At 39.4% G+C, this 17,959-nt stretch overlaps 1 protein-coding gene across 3 annotated transcripts in view; it reads left to right on the plus strand.

The window, feature by feature from the left end:
* PRR14L (proline rich 14 like) overlaps positions 1 to 17,959 on the plus strand; it is a 40,285-nt gene that overhangs the window by 12,479 nt on the left and 9,847 nt on the right. For all 3 annotated transcript variants that reach the window (XM_067550043.1, XM_067550042.1, XM_067550044.1), the window contains 5 exons: positions 3,572 to 9,602; positions 13,694 to 13,762; positions 14,399 to 14,567; positions 15,431 to 15,537; positions 17,033 to 17,104. In XM_067550043.1, the coding sequence (XP_067406144.1) occupies positions 3,572 to 9,602; positions 13,694 to 13,762; positions 14,399 to 14,567; positions 15,431 to 15,537; positions 17,033 to 17,104 (6,448 nt within the window). The remainder of the gene's footprint in view (positions 1 to 3,571; positions 9,603 to 13,693; positions 13,763 to 14,398; positions 14,568 to 15,430; positions 15,538 to 17,032; positions 17,105 to 17,959) is intronic.

A 17,959-nucleotide genomic window follows, 5' to 3' on the forward strand; every position in this document is an offset into this window, starting at 1 on the left:
GGACCAGATTTTAAGTAGTACTGAGCATCCATCTTCTGAAAAATCAGATTCCTTAAGGTGTCTCGAGTTGGCGACACAAAATCACTAATCACTTTTGAAAATTAAGGCCAAAGTTCCTGATGTCTGAGAGAGTTGGGATTCAAGAGGGAAATGCTTAGGTTCACTCTTTTGGTCATCTTCAAAGGGGATTTGCTGTTGTCAATCAATCTGAGACATGACATGACTGTACATCTTTATAAGACTGTGTTATAGGAGGATGCTATGCTTCATTTGCAATAGCTGTCATTTCTAAGACACTCTCAGCTCACATAGCAATATGCATAAGTTCTATGAAAGTAGTTGGTAATGTCAATAAACTTACTCAAACAAGATGAGATCTATGTCCATCCCTTGTGGGATGATTTGCTAATATGTAAGAGTGCCTTCACAGAGAATAAATGGAAATGCCCAGCCAACATGCAGCCCAATATTTAGAAAAGAACAGTATTGTCATAATACTACAAGAATCAGTAAATACCTGAGCAGTTGATCTTGCAGTGTAAGGTGTGAATTGATTGCAAGAGCCACAAAGAATTCCCTACAGAGGAAAGAGCTTGGATGCTAAACACAGCAGAAGAGGTCCCCAACAACAAAAAGCCAAGGATTGTTTTATTCTACTATCATGCTGTTGGTCAAGACGCTACATGTGAACTTGTCAGAGTTTTCTTCTCTAATTGCCCTGGTATATCTTACCAATTTATCAACCTTTGGCACCTAGGTTCCAGGAAAGATGGCCACATCTCTGTGCCAGTGGCTAAAGAACAATATGTATCTAGCTGGTCACAGAATTATTGAGTCCATGCAGCATTGTGATAAATGTAGATGCCACCTGAACAGCTGGGGTGCATACACAGAAGGGAAGTCAGTACAAAAGAAGGAGGGATTCGCACCAGGAGCTCATAAAATGAAAATCTAGTGGCTTAGCAGACAGATGGTTGATAGACGTAAACAAATAGAGCCTTCATCTCAATATTATTTTTTTAATTGCAAGTCAGGTTTTTGGGTGGACTCTCACTGGATCTGTTCATGTCAAGATTGAGCAGCAAAACACCCAGATTCCTTTCCAGAAGAAGGAACCACAAGGCTACACAGATGGCTGAAATCGTTTCTGTATGTCTTGCCACCTGTATTCATATTTGGTAAAATTATACAAAGGGTCAGGAAGGAGAGGACCAAGGTGATTTTGATTGTTCCTTATTAGCCAAAGAGACCGTGGTCTTCTGACCTGATCAGTCTATTGGTCTATCTGTCCATCTTTTTTATGCAGTTGGGGTCCAGTTCTGAACATGAGCCAGAAAAGTAAAGTTTAGCTTCATGAGACTTGAAAGGAAATAACTGAAAAGGGGAAGCTGGCCTTCCACACCACCTTACTTACATCACATGTGGTTGCCCAGTGGTCTGTGTTCTAGAACCTGGTCACAGTTCAAGTACCAAAGCAAGTGCAATCATGCAGTACCAGTCAAAGCCAAATATGTGTTCTGAAGTCCCTACATCAGGGCTTTACAATACTTCTTAAATATCAGACTCTAAAATCCCACATTGCAGCACTAATCAGTGCACTGGATTTAATAGGTAGAAAATAAACTTCACTCCATCCTGACAACAGAAGGTTCCTCTGGACATGTTGGCTAATTAACCTTCTACATGGGCATGGAATACAGCCATGGGATCTCAACTTGGTGTTAAACAACCTAACTAGAACCCTGGGAAAATTGCATCTCAGTTTCTTATCAATCAGTGGCCTTTCTATTTGCCATGATCTCAGCATGGAAGATTTCTGCGGTTGGGGTGCTCTGCATAAGGCCACAGAATGTATCTTCTACAGGGCAGAGATAAAACGAAGGACTAACTTTGTTTTTGGGTATCATTTTCAAAAATGTGTCTCATTAACTTTTAGTGGTATTTAAGTGTTCAAGTCAGGTGGGCAGTTCTGAAAAGGTTACCCTTCATTCCTAAGAGAGTGCTTTAACTCAGAGGTCACAAGAAACAATGTTAATCATGTTCTATCCAAACCCAAGGCATCGATCAAACTACACTACTCTATAGATGTCAGAAGGACACTAATATACAATTCATCCCAGTGCAGTGAGATGTTCTTGTGCTGTCTTTGTTGTATACCAGCTGCCCGGGGAGCAAGATTGCCTTTTAGGTTACACTTAATTTGATCCACTCAGGTACAGATCAGAGGTTTCTAAAGCTAGAATTCTTACTCTCCCTTCAGGACTAACTCCTTATTCCCAAGAGTTATGGCAGCTCTATGGGCAGATATGCGCTGTAGTACCTATGAGGAAATTTGTAAGACGGCCACTTGAATCTTTAGCCATATGTTTACCAGTTGCATAAGATAAACCTGCAAGTTTTATTGGCTCTTCCTTTGGCAGAAGAGTTCTGCATGCAGTGGCATCTCAGTGATTAGATAGCGAGGGGGAATAAATAGAATGCTAGGTGTGTACATGGAGCCATACACACAGACATCTTTTGGCAATCTTTGAGGTAACATGCTGAACACATGTACAAAATGGGCATGAATTCCCAGTCCAGAAATGTTAAACTATGAAAACATTTTCAAATGAAATGAGTTGAAATAGAAGAAGGCTAGTTGGCACAGAAGTAGAGGTTGCTCAAAGGAAAAACCTTCTTACCCAAGAGTGGGAGAAGGCAATATAGGAAATGTTTAGAAAAGAAGATGTACGTGGAAAAAGATTTATTCAGAGCTTTGAAGATGAGGCACTCCCTTTGTTGTAGAGAAAGAAGAGGCTGTAGTGAAGCGATTCAAGGAAAGGAAGATGTAATCAGACTATTTTGGTATTGAAATGGATTTGAACAATCTCATGGGTCTCTTCCATCTCAAGCTCATTACTTTTAACTGTGGTAACATTTGGATATATTGAAAGAGAGAAAGGGAATACAAATGCAAGACACTCTTGAAATAATTGCTCCATTGCAAAATTTCATTTCAGCTGTGCATACGCATTTTCCTCTAGTTCTTTGTCTGCAAAAGAACAGTAATTGGCAGAACAAAAGTTAGTGTGTGGAGACTTTTTAATCTTCTCTTCAGTAATACAATGAGGAGAGTATAAATTCATTCAATTTTGAAGTAGCTTATCCTATCCCACCAGATAATTTGAATACACAGCTTGACTACTTTGCACTTTTTTAAATCTGTACATATTTTACTTTGCTATTCATCATAGTGCTCATTTTCAGTAGCATTTTTCTATCACTTGTTTGATAGAACTCTCATGACCACTGGTTCTGAACTCCTGAATTACAACGATCTGAAAATACAGAATATTGGATCCATACCAGTTATGTTTAATATCCATTCAAATGGGTTACAGTTAGGTTTAAATTAGAATTTTTAATTTGTTTTAAAGTAGACCGATGGGGTTTGTCAAAGTGATCATTAAGTATCAATTAGCAGAACTGTGCTGCCCATAACTGTATATTAAATATTAAGTAGATAAGAAAGAAAGATGGAAGTGTTTTTAATTTAATGTGCAGTACTGATTTTTATTTTTTTCTTGTGCAGAAGAAAACCAAACAAATGTACAAGTGACACCTGAAATTCTGCCAAAGCCCACTGAAGAAGTACAAGGTATGAAGGCTGATGGGACTAGGATATTTAGTAAAGCAGGACACAGGAATGACAGAGTGAGTAAAGGTCTTCCACCTGAGAGCAATGAATGCCCAGATGTAGACACTATCATGGCCAGTGGTGAGGTTTCAGAAACCAACACCTTAGTTCCCTTAGAGCCATTAACAGTTGTGGACACAGGATCAACAAAAGAATATCCACAAGAAGAAAAAGAATATAAAAGGTTAACAGCCTGTACTACCATGTCATTGACTGCAAGGGGTTGTGCCATTTTTGATTCAAAGACTGGAGAAGTAAAGTTGTCTAGATCAAGCTTTATTAATACAGCACCTGCCTGTTACCAGACTTATAAGCAAGATGAAGAAAACAGTCCTCATAACTACAGTGCTGTTCCTGTATCTAGAAGTAGTGTTGAAGTTGATATGCCATTCACAAAAGAAAGCTCTGAAGCTTTATGTGGTCCATTAAGATGTTTGTATAGTCAGGATCCTGAAAATATGCCACTAGAAAACAACACTACTGAGATCTGTGAAATACAAGAGGAGTATCTTGTTGAAGAGAGAGAAAGCCCAAGCTGTGATGGTGATTGTCGAAAAATTGAGTTTCTAGAGAACTGGATCTCCAGACCTGTGATGAAAGAACCACTCTCTCCAGTGCAAAGTGAAGAAATGTCCAGTTATGAGGCTGAACAATCAGAAATGGGTAGTTGCACTGACCATTCACACAGTAGTGGTTACGGGAAAGTTGCTGAAATCCAGAAAGAAACTGCTATGAAGGACAGTTGTGGCATGGATAGTGGGCATGCTATTCAAGAAAGCATTCATTCGGAGAGCTCTAATTTGCCAGTTCCTACTTTTGTTGCTTCATCAACAGAGGCGTTTCCAAAAGGAGATCTAAGAATCCCTTCAGAAGTTAACTTGAACAAGGATGAGGACCAGTGGCAAATATGTATTTATGATGTGTGCTCATGTGATGTGGTAAAACAACATGCAAAAGAAAATGGCACTGTATTGGTGGACACAAAAAATCTGGTCAGCATTGAGACTGGAAATGTGCATACATGCTCTGATATGTACAATAAATATGCAAATTCTCCTCCCACTCTCCATGACTTTCTGGACTATGGCACCAAGTTAGATGAAGTTTCCCTTGAAGCACAACGGTTTGGAAAGGAAACCAACAGCAGTTCAGTGGTAGAAGATTTGGACAACAGTTTTGGTAAAGCTCCAAAAGTAAATAGTGTTAATGTCAATCTGCCTACATGCAAAGAAACTAACTTTGCTTACATACGAGGTGAAGCTGTTGGTCATGAGGCAGAAAAAACAAGGGTCTCTCTTGGGGTTCTAAGTGAACTTTCTTCTTGTAGTGCTGATGCCGTTTCAAACAGAGATGTGTATCTGGACAGGCCATCTAAACATGAATCCATCACTGCTTCTGCAAAACTGGAGGCACAATCTGCGGGCCTTCTGCTTCATAAAAATGAAGAATCATCTTTAGCAAATCACAGCAGTTTCAGTACTTCTAACGTAGCAAGTAAAGGTTTCCAGAAGAGCATGCACTCTGCACTGGAGGATACAGAGTATGTGGTCACTGATGTGGAAAATGAACAAAGTGACACATGTGCTCAGAATGACCAGTGTATAAAAGACCACTGTTCAGCTGTCAAGACCTCCTTCATCTTATCAGATAGTACCAGTTTGGATAATTCTACACTGAACAAGGATTCTTTTGAAGTGCAAGCTGAATTGATGACTGAAGAAGTCAATGGCCTGGAAACAGGAGACATACTTGTACCTGCTGATAAAAAGACAGTCAACTTTCCTGAGGCAAACACTCGTGTAGCACGTGAAATTGTTCCTTGTGAAGATAGTTGGGATTGCAGCAATATGTTTCAGTATATGACAAATAGTACTTCCACAGTAGATAACCCATTGGGTTCAGCTTGCATTGCAGATGAGTCCACTACTAGATTATCGGAAATGGAAATTTCAGATACAAATATTAAAGTAGAAAGCTGGAAGCTCTATGATGGCCATTGTGAAATAACAGAGGAAAGGCTAGATTCTGGCACTAGAGAGATCACTTCTGATACAGATAAGGGACAAGAACAAATTAATTCTTGTGCATTACAGAAAGATGAAATTGATAGAATAGAAACTGTGGATAGTATAAAAGCTCATGAAGGCAGTCATCAAAATGAGACTAGTGAGCAGTCAGTCAACAGAGATTTGAACAAACTCATATTTGGTATCCATCTTGAACTTTGCAACTCAACAGTAGGCCTGGGAGAGAGAGAAGGAGAAGTAGAGATTCACAGGAAGAAGACTGTGTTACCTTGTGAATACAATCCCTCTGAAGGCACTACTTCAAAGAGTGACACAGACTCCAGCATCCCAAGTCATATAAAACATTTGGACCCATCACTTGACTTAAAACCATCATGTTTTAAACATTCAAAGCAACCAAATGAGACCATTTGTCAGGTGGAAAATCAATATCTTGCATTTCAAAGTGAGTTTAATGGACCAGTTTCATACAAGCAAAATGAAACCCCAGTAGCAGATGAAGTTCTAGAGTTCCAACAGTATAACTTAGATATCTCAAATAAGCAAATATCAAATACTGGAGTACAAACTATGACAAGTTCAGTGGAAGAACCTAAAAGATATATCCGCTCCAATGAAAATGAACAATTAACTCTAAAGAAAAATGAAGACGTAGTTCCATTGGTGCATGAGTCTTTAAGAGAAAAGAGTTTTCAAGGAACTTTCAAAGAAATTATGGGAAGGGGGAGAGTAGAATTAAAAGAATCTGATAATGTAGGTAGTAGTGCAAAAGAAGATCAAACAACTTTCAAAGAAAGTATGGTGGGTTATAGCTCTTCCAATAGTCTGGTAAATGCAGAATACACAGACTCTGTCAGTAGTGCAAAGGAAGATCAAAGAGAGGAGTGTACAATGTTTGCAGAAAATACCAAACTTTCTGCATTATTGAACGTGGGTAGTTTTGTTATAGTCCCGGAACACAAAATTAAGACCATTGTTGAATCCTTTTCTGTCTCTCAGTCAGCCAGCAAGAGTCTTTCACATGAGCCAGAAGATATGACACTCATTCCAGAGATCAGAAATGAAACATGTTTATTGTTGGATTCTGCAGTAAATCACAGAATCATAGAAAAAAATAAAGTTTGTCCTCAGCCAGAACTTGTGACTTTTACAGTTGCTGATAGTCTAGAGAGCGTGAATCCAGTGCAGTCTGAGAAGTTCTGTGTGAACCAAGGGTTTTCCAGTTTGAAAGAAGTAACTTCAGAAACACCTTTGGCTCAGAACTCAAAAATCTGCCTGCCTCTAAAAGACAAGCTGCCTGCACCATCTGAGAACACACAAATAATTGACCATGATACAGCAAATGCCCTCTGTAATGACTGTTCTGCTACAGAACCTCTTGAGCTAACAGTGTCATTTGAGAGAAGAGCTGATGACAATGACAGCCCATCTGAAGAGAGAGAAAAAGCAACTGGCTCCCTAAACAATGCAGTTAAACTAGAAGTGTTTATGGCCTCTCATGCGCACATCAAGGAGAGGTCTGTAAGTGCAGGGGATGGTGAACCAACTGTAAAAGAGATGGATGTAAATTCATCAGATATTGATAGTGTACAAAAGTTTAAAAGAGTATCTGTAGAAGACCATAGGGAAAGTGCAGTAACTGGAGAAAAAATAAAGATGCCAATGCATTCCATTTTTGACAATAAAAACTATGTAGGAGTTTTGCTAGAAGGCTTGAAATTTTCTGGTGACAAAGTTAGAAGTTGTGTCCCTCTTAAGGTTGAGTCTTATGAAAAGCCTTCACAAGGCTACTCTTCTGAACAGATTCCAGAATGTAGTTTGCATAACCTTTCAGATAAAGGGAAAACTTACATTAAAGATCCCTCAGAATCAGGAGATGTCAAGTTGCTTTCAGAAATCATAAGCAATTATTTGCAATCTAAAGACTTAATTAACAAAGAAACATCAGAAGTCCATTATAACACAATAGGTATCAATAAGCTGTCAAATGACACAGAAGCATCTTTAAAATATCTGGATTGCGGCGAAGTATGTCCGCCTTACGAATTCAGTTCACAGAGCAAAGACAGCAGCAAGGAGGTTATAGGAGACCAAATTAAAACACCATGTGACTCAATCTGTGCAGAAAATGAGGTATCTGACACAGAGAGATTGGACAAAGTAGGTGAATGTCAAACACTTAAACAAAAGATATGTGAGGAGACTGAAGTACATCCAACTCAAAACATCCTACTGTGTGAGGGGCAAGCACAGCAAATACAGGAGTCAAAATACCAAGAGAGAACAAATATCCCATTGCAGGAGTGTGTGGTGTTCGATCCTGAGCCATTAGAGAGTTCTTCAGATGAATTGGTGACATCTTCAAGAGTCATGAAGACTGAAGGTCCTAGAGAGCAGGTCTTTGCTATCATGAGCAATATAAATGATAGTGAAAATAAACAAATGTATAGCACTTTACAAGAAGTCAAAAGGCCAAAGATTTCCAAGGATGATGATAGCTCACACTCATGGACTATGGACTCAGAAGTGGAAAGCCTGAACTTTCATTTAGGGACCCACATTGAATGTTCAGCAAATACTGGTTTCATTCCGATTTCTTTCTCTCTACCACAAGCTAATAGCTTTGCTGGGCGTGATGAAATCCCTGATGCCTTTGGAAATACGCACAAATTAAGTGGACTTTTTTCATCAAGGAAGCAGCCAGGAAGGAAGTGCAAGAGAGTTCCCACACCAGATCAGCTCAAAACTGTAAGAAAAAGTAACAAAGTTAAAAGCTCAGTTTTTTTAAGGAATTCCCCTGAAACTCTTCCTACGCAAGAACACAAACTCCTCAACTCTGTATATTTTGCATGTAAACCACCAGCTATGGAAACAGAGAGAGCCATGAAACTAGACTACATGTCAAAGCAGAGACCTAATAGGTGCAGTTTGTTGAACAGCTTGAAACTTAGTAAATATACCAAAGAACCAACATTGTTAAGCAGGCTGTCTACAATGGCCAATAAGCTGATGGCCCCGCCCAAAAGCATTCACAGGGTAAAGACTCTGCAATGTTCCCCAGAACTACTTCCAGTGGTTAAAAGGTTCAGCCAACTTAGATCTAAAAAGCTATTGGAAGTTTTTTCATGCATTAACATGAAGTTAAACCAGACTGATGGCTTGTGCACCAAGATGTTCAACTTTCAGCCATTGGCACTTTATCCTGTAGACTCCACCAAAATACACATTTTAGACTTGAGTAGCAACATTCCATCATCAATCTTCAATACCCCCATTTCCCCAATTTCTTTTCACACAAAATTGGACTCTGATTCTTTGATAAACCTCACAAGGATTACATCCCAACACTCTGTTGTACCTGATAGACCAGCTTTAGGAGAGGCATCCATATATACTTCACAGCCTTCAGAATGGACCTTCTCTTTCCTCCTGTCCCAAAGCTGCTCACGTACAGCAGCTTTCAGGGAAGACCCCAATATCAGTACTGAGCTGCACTCTTCTGATCTATCTCTAACAACCACAGAGGCCGTAACCCCTAGTTATGACTATAGGAAAAATCCCTTAGCTAAAAGGAGAGCAGCAGGGTGCTCCGTGCTTGGCCTTCACACAGTGTTAGCACTTTCTTCCCCTGGATGTTACAGGATCTGGACAAGAAGAAGAAATGTAACCAGTCAAATTCCTACTGTCCAGAGACTGTTTATGTCACAATTCACACAGGGCTTGAAAGGGATAAGGTCTCCAACTTCTGTATCTCATGACCTCTTCTCTTCATTGCCCTACTCACTGGGCAGGGTACTTTCCATATGGAGCCAGCATGGTCCTTCTGCCTGTCCCTCCGAATTCACTCCTCTCCATTCCAATCACTGCAAGTGGCAGCCAAGTCTGGGCATCGAGAACAGGTAAAATCCATCATCTTCTTTCTGAGAATAAATACATAGTGTATATAGTTGCAGGTTTTGGGGAGGGAAAGGGATATTAGAGCTTGGAATAGAGGGTCAGTTTCCGGTACTTCCTGTTTAACCTTGCATACTCCACTCAGGAAATGGCTCAGTAGAAGACTCTTCCATACAGAGCCCTTTCTGTTAGCTGAATTTGAGTACATTTTCATTGGTTTCTTTACTAATCTCCTCTTCTGGCAGAACTGCTAACTCTATCTTCTTCCTCCTCCCCGCAATGCATACACACCATGCACCAGAATATATATTGCAGACAGGTGAGCTACCTCACTAACTCTGTTCTAAATGACTGCAGAACCACTGGATTTTTGAGGAGGAAAATTTTTAGGTACCTGAGCTACCAGTCTCACTTGAGCTGTGACAAGATGGGCTTACATGGCTGTGCAAGCTCTAAATCTGAACAGAAAGAAATAATTGTAGTGCATCCAGTTAAAATTGTAATTGCATTCTAATGACTGTACTACATTAATTTTAATTGTAATCTGTTCAGTATAAGTATTCATGTTGACTGTTTGTGCAGGATGCACTGCTGGCATAAATAAGTGCAGCTCCACTGAGATCACTGATGAATTTTGGCCTCTTTATCAAGCTAAATAGGAGTAAGAGAGAAATGAAGACTTCTTTTTTCCTTTTGCTTCTAATTGCATGAAAGGAAGGGTGGACTTGTTAAGGCATTGCATGGGGAATGAGGAGAGATGGGACCACTGGCTCTGCAGCTGCTGCATGCTTCCTGTGTAATCTTTCTGTGCCTCAGCTATTGCATCTATAATATAGCATAATTCTGCTGCCTCACCTCACGGGGTGGGCTGTTTAAGAGGTACTCAAATACTACAATAATGAGAACTATAGAAAAGCCTATAAATAAAATAGATAAACGGATGAACTTTCTTACCTAGCACTCTAAAGAATGTTGAACCTGCCTTATCTGTGTCCCAGTTTGGTGATTGGCATAGGCAAAAATCTTACCAGATAACTAATATAATACATTTTACTACCTGTGAACTGAGAACTTTGAAGTTCAAAGCAGCCCTGGCTGGCCAGAGCTACTTAAGTATTCAAAGCACTGATGTAAATTCTCTTGGTCTACCAAGGTCTTGACAAAACCTATATTAGTTCAAATATAAAGCATAAACTTGGGAGCTTTTTTAAAAAAAACTCCTAGGGGATAAAAGAATGGAGATGAATAGTGTCCTACAGAACCAATTTTATAATCAATAATCCTGTGGAGCTGTGATCCCTCTGCCAGATTTTGTGAGGCAATATTTCAAGTACAACTTTCTATAATACAGATTCTTAACTGTGTTGGAGTGACTAGGTCCAGCTACAGTTTGAGAACTGAGCAGAGGTGTTAACTCTTAATCACCACCACCATCCTAAGAAAAATGTAAACACTTAAAAATTTTTCATCTGTGCATCAGGTGAGTTTTTATTATCTTGAGGAGTTGAGAGTTGTAGCACTTGGCATAGGAAGCTAGTGCTGAATCTAGCACTTGACACTCTAGTATTATGGGTTTAGTCTTTCTTCCCACTCTTTTTCCCACACGAGTCAGGCTGCTTAACGGTCATGTAACCCCTGAATGTAAAGGCCAATTAAAAATAAATCACTGTGAAATGTTCTTTATTACTAATGGAGAGAAGCCAAGTAAAATCCAAGTACTGTACTTCTTGGGACAGATAACAAGAATCTGAAATCTAGTATGTTGTCCCTAAAGTTCAGTTCAAGAAACATTACACTCTTAAAATGAGAAGAAATTGTTGTTGACACTTTTGTCCCAATCACAGCTTTTTTAAAGGGAAGTCATTGCAGCATGCTATAATAGCTGGAAAGGGTGATGCTCAGTGAACTCTTTAAGTAGAGCACCGAGCAAATTCTGCTCCTAAAATAGGCAATCAAATTGACATTTTGAAGAATTTGGTCATAAGGCAATGAGGGATGGAAAAGCCAGCTGAAATGTTCAAAATAGAGGCTATGAAATATAATTTTAAAAAATTTAAAAACACAAAACACGCTATAAATATTTGGATCAACTGGTAAACTTTTCATTTTTTAAAAAAAGGTGTAATCTCTACATTAGGCAGAAGTGTGAGGGGGACTGATTCTTGTATTCAAAGAATCGTATGTGATAGAGTTGCTGCTCTATGTGGAGAAATATATTTGCTGCAATATATGCCAAAGTCAAGTGACCATCTCCTTGTCCACACATAATAGGATAAAAAATTAAGATATTCTGATGAGGATGCATGAATATCAGGAAAGGCTTTGACATGTACCAATGTCTGCAGAATTTGACACTCAATCATAGCAGTTCTAAGCTTCACATGGACCTTTCCTTGTGATGAGAAAGTTCCCTTCCAGCTGGATTCTTTCATTAAGCTTTGGCTTTTTCATAACTGAGCAAGCAGTGAACACTGGAATGGTTTTCCCTTCCAGTGATCCGCAGCTGCTGATACATGGTAGTAATCAGAATTTTTACTTTAAGTAAAATCTTATTCCACATTACTGCCTTTCTGAAACTAAACTCTTGAGAGGAGTGAAATGTTTTCATCATTCTTACCTGCATTTTTACTGAATGAAGAAGAATATTTTGTTATCAACAGACTTCCATGCACAAACTCAGTGCAAATTCTAGCACTGCCAGACTAGTAGTGACTAGAATACTAGTGGAGAGGAAGTACTGTACATCTGGCACTTAATGATAAATGTGGTAAATAAATTCATCGGGTCTCTGTGTAAGTGGCTTTCATGCCTACTGCTGCTATGCTGTCTTCAGTCTACAGCAAAAGTATATATGCTCCTTAAAAAATTGTTTTCCTTGTGTCCCAGTCTGTCTTGAGCTCCCTAACTTTAGAAGGGTTGAATGTATTTACCTATAGGCACATGGAGAGAGCAGATAAGGGACTTAACTCTGAAGTGCACACCAGACAGACCTACCTTGACACAAGGCATCTTACATCAGCCTAACTATGGAAGTGTCTACACTTAAATTTCTCTCCTGCCAACGTAACTGCCCTGCTCACCGACTTAACTCCACCTCCATGAGCGGTGTAGAGTCCAGGTTGATGTAATTAGGTCGACTCAGTGTAGACACTGCGTTGCTTACATTGATTGTTACTGGCTTTCAGGAGCTGTCCCACAGTGTCCCACACCAACAGTACAGTCAATAAAGGCACACCTGGTGAGGATAAGCACCACCGACACGAGGAGCAAAGTGTAGACGTGCACAAGCGATGTCATTACTGCAGTGGCTGTATGCCGATATAAATTAGGTCAATTTAATTTTGTATTGTAGACATGGCCTTAATCTTAATAAATGAATCGAGGCTGTTAAAAATTACTGAGTTATTTAATATTTATTGTGTGTAATGCTAATAGTGCACACACAGAAATAGAAGCTTAGTGTTAGAAGATCTCAAACTGCTGTGTAGGTCTCCTAACTATAGATCTGTGTAGCCAGTAGTCTTTATAGAAAAGACTTGGATATTTCCATCAATTAAGAGCATGCCAATGGGAGTTAGAGGAGATGTGGAATTAATCTTATGGAAATCCTTGATCATGCTTGTTTGTTTGGCTACCAGGCTCCCTTTGTTTGGCAGACAAGTCTGTGAGGGCTCCATTTTTTTTTTTTTTTTGTTACTTTAAATTTACCATTCAAACAAACAAAAACAGCTTGGAATGGAGAATCCAGGATCTCTTGAAAACATCTCCATCTTTCAGACTGAAACAAGCTTCCTCCCCTACTCAATTTTCTGTGTTTCCTCATCTTACTTTTCAGTTAAGAAGTGAAAATAGAAGTATTTCCCTCCTGGATAATTTGTCAGTGAATCTTAAACATTAATGACCAAAAAACAAACAAACAACCACGAGTGCAAGATACATTTTTTGGGGGGGGCTTTGAGAAGGGGGTGTTCCTCAACATGTCTGACATTTCTTTGCTTCTTGGAGTCTAGCTTATACTGATGTCTTTCCTCTCCTTTTATGGTGTAGTCCTTACTTTTGCTGTCTTTTTGTTTGTTTTTTGCTCTTTTTGAACCAGTTATGCCATATTACCATACATGACTGTCCAGGGAACAGAAGCTGCAAGGACCACAGTTGCTGAGATAAGGTAAGAATCTTCTCCTGTGATATTCATTACATATAATGGGAACATGAGTTTTTCCAATAGAGGCAGCATCACCACATCCTGGCAGTCTGGTTTTTCAGGTTTTGGTAGATCTCTTTAAGGGTGTATTATTATGAATGGCCCACATATGTTTATGTATATACAGACAACTGTAGATCACTGGATGTAGCAAATGTAGATTATCTTTCAGCCCTTCTGTGCTACTTTTCATGAAGATACATGAAATTATCATGGTCTGCTTTCTCACCCCAAATACTTAATTTATCTTGTTCAAGGGCTGGATTTCAAACACTGGTATTTCCTCACATGTACCTTTGGTGCTTATGTGTTAGACCAACCTCCTTTTAAATATATCCAGTGAACAAAGCAAACAGTTACTAAATTATATTTTCTAGAAAACTAATATGTCTGCTATTGACAAAAAGGAGACTTTGTGGATGCTTGATATACCAAGATGTGAAACTATTTAACTATGTGAAACTATAGAAAAAAAGGGGAGTTCTAATTTATAATACGTTCTAGATTCTAGAATGCTGTCACAGTAAAAGTCAGGCATTAATCTAAATATTCCCTTTTCTCCATTCCCCTATTCTCCCCTTCCTCCCCTCAAATATATAGGCTGGAACCTTCACTTTCAGATTTGCTACCAAAGTCTTGCACATTTCCAGAATCAGCAGTATCTCCACTCAGGTTTTCAGTATCTGAATTACAGGTCCATCCCTTTGATGAACTCGCTGCTTCTCTCCCAGTGTATCCCAAATCCCAGAGCACCACCGAACTGAAAAAAGTGAGTGGCTTCTTGTCTTCATTAGTGGAAGTAGGCAGGCAGCCAGTGTTTGTGCACATAGTAAAATGGTGGCTGGGTTAACCTACTAATCTAGTGTTGCATTGCAACTAGACAATGATTAGAGTTTAGATCTGAGCTTGAACCTTCATTCCCCAGGCATATGGGACCTGGGATCCCTATAGAGGCAGTGCTTTTACCACTGACAAAAGCACTCCTTGCATTCCTCTAGTCGATGCTACTCTTGAGTTATTTGGGAGTAGTTGCTGCTGAAGCAAAAAGAAGTAAACAAAATACAAGGAGCTAGAGGGCCTCTGTGAAGAGAAGTGTGTCGTGGAAGACTGCTTTCCTCCTAACCTTTCCCAGAAAGCCCTTGATATATTGCATTGACAAACACTAGCAAGATTCATTGATTTTATTTTTAAGCCAAATGGGACCTCCATAACCATCTAGCCTTGATGATCTAAGTCATAGAATTTCTCCCCACGATTCCTGCATCAAGCCCAATAACCTGTGGTGGAAATAGAGCATTTCTTTTAGATAGACATCCAGTTTTGATTTAAAGAAACCCAGTGGTAAAGCTGCATCATCTGTTACTTTCCTTGCTGAATGGCTTGATGTTTCATAAATTTTAGTCAAAATGCATATATATTTGTATTTCCTGGAGCATGTAAATTTTGTTTTCCCCTCCCCCGCCCCAAAAGTGTTGCACTACAAAATTTCCCTGATACGTGGCCTGCCTTAGCTTCATACAAATGGTGTTTTACTTACATGCACTCAAAATGGAGACCCCATATGGAAGAGATCACTGCTGATCGGTAAGCCATTGCTCCTTTATTTTATATTTCTTTCTCTTTGTCCAAAAGGCTGAGCCAGAGAAAAGGCCAAAGAGAGTCTCTCAGATACGGATCCGGAAAACTGTTCCCAAACCAGATCCTAACCTCACCCCTATGGGACTCCCCAGACCAAAAAGGTGAGAGATGGCTCTTAAATGGACAATGATCTGGGATCTGCTGCTTCTAAGAAGTGTGTCCAGTACTGTAGCATCACCATTCCAATAAGTGGCTTTCCTCTCCTGTCCATTCTCTACATGCTTGGGTAGGCTGTTGTTTGGTGCTCTCCATAAGGCAAGGTTAAGAGTTGGGTTTGTTGTCTGTATAGAAGAATGAGGAGGTACATAGCTGTCTCCAAACATGTAATGTTACAGAGGACAAAGATCAGTTCTCATATATCAGAAAGGAAAGAACAAGGAGTAATGGACTTGAACTACTCCAAGTAGTATGTAGGCTAAATATGAAAAATTTTAGAAGCAGCAATGGAACGAGTTGCCACGGAAGGAATGGAATTACCCTTACTATCTAGCCTTCAATAACTCAAGTAGACCTAGATATGTTTGAAATAAATCAGTCCTGCTACAATGCAGGGAGAGAAAACAGATAACTTTCCAGAATCTCCTACCAACCCAATTTATTCTGGGATTTTTATCTGCAGTCTCTACTTACCCTGACTGTTCAACAGATGTAGGAAAACAAAAGCTGAATGTTAATTTGGGCGGACTCTGTGCCAACTACATAAACAACTTTTCCAATGTACTTGAGTCTGTTCACTATTAAAGAACAGAAGTGGCAAGTTGGTTGGTGGTTGATGGTAACACATTCCTTCAGAGACTACATTTGAAACTGCATCAAAAGAGAATTACCATTGTCAATAGTCAAATTTTAAACCAAGTCTCGAGATGAAATCCATTAATTAACCTTTTGTGCCATTGAGATGTTTTTTCCTCCTCTCCATTTTTCATAACTAGAGTCTACTTAAATTGCAGAGAAAACACATTTTTTGTGGGTTGGTCATGGCATAAATAGCAAATTTTTGTGGATGTGTTACACATCTGCAAAATTAGCTATTTATGCCTTGACCAACCCACAATAAGTGTGTGATTTTTCCGTAGCATTTCTCAAACTAGGGGTCCTAACCCAAAAAGGGGTCACATGCCTATTAGGGGCTTGCTGTATTGCCACCCTTACTTCTCCAATGCTGCTGGCCCCCAGGCAGCAGCTGTCGCTCTCTGCCTTCGGAGCTGGATGACTGGAGACCAGATTTCACAGTCCATGATGCGATTTTCACACCCACAAATTTGGTAGACCCATATTCATAACCCACAAGGCAATAACTTGTGAGTGTATTTTTCTCTTTTGCCTTTGAGTATCATTGTTTAGAAATGTCACTTCATGCTAGGGGGAGCACTCATTCTTGCAGAAATGCCAGATCACAATCCACAACTTCCTGAAGCACCATTTGAAAGGTTAATCAAAACTAGTTTCTCAGACCTCTTTCTAAAATTAATTACCAATTAATTAATGGAGTTCAAGGAGGGGGAGGAAAACCCCACTTGCCCCTGGTCAGATTGCCTGTGTAAGGGAAGTTGGTTCTGAAATTCTCCTGGCTTCATTCACTACTTGTTTTTCCAGGCTGAAGAAGAAAGAATTTAGTTTAGAAGAAATTTACACAAACAAGAACTACAAGTCCCCTCCAACAACCAGGTTGGTTACATTCACCAACAGGTGGGGTGGGGCAAATGTAATTGAACTGGTTGAAGATATGAAACTATAAGTATTTTGGAAATAAAAAGAAAAATAAGCACCCTTTAAAACAGAGTTAAAATGATGGCTCTGATTTGAACTGCTGAAGAAAGATAATTCAGAGGGCAGACTGAAAATCTGTCCTTAATATCTGTGGGTGATTGGGAATGGGGATTTTTCAGTAGCAGGAATTGAGAACTTACAGATGTTGAAGGTTTAAATGTCACTTTTTTTGTATTTAACTTTTATTTGCATTCATTTCAATGTGCAGCCAAAGTACAGTACCCTTATTTCCAAAATTCAGATGAAAACAAGATATTCCAAAATTATACTGACATGGAATATAGGGTCTGGACAAACCCCCTGTGGACCTCAGTGCAAAATACCAAGAACGCTGCCTTACAATTTTACAGTTTTTTTTTCTTTTTAAAAAAATGTTTTGTCTAGGTCTAAATGCCTCTGTTCCTTAGGATAAAGGGCTTTGGTCTGTGCTTTTGGACTAAAACATGGGCAGAGAGAGATTCCACCTGGATATCTATGCAGCAATAAGAAACTACCAGAAAATATACTAACAGCTGGGTGATATGAAATTATTTCTGAAAAGAAGTGGTCATTGGTTAGAAGCGTGAGCTCCAGATAAATCTGCATGCGAGAGGCCCCAGAAGGATCATTGAATCGTAGATCCTAGATGTTAGAGATGTAAAAGGCCTAGTCATCTAGTCTATCTCCCTGACACTGCAGGATGGTTCCTTACACTTCTGTGAATGATGAGGTATATTTCTCTGATATTCCATCTTATACCCTTTGCCCTTCCCA

Source organism: Emydura macquarii, unplaced genomic scaffold, assembly GCF_026122565.2.
Source record: "Emydura macquarii macquarii isolate MOO-44397 ecotype Brisbane River unplaced genomic scaffold, CSIRO-AGI_Emac_v2 contig_1254, whole genome shotgun sequence".
NCBI classification, from domain to species: Eukaryota; Metazoa; Chordata; order Testudines; family Chelidae; genus Emydura; species Emydura macquarii.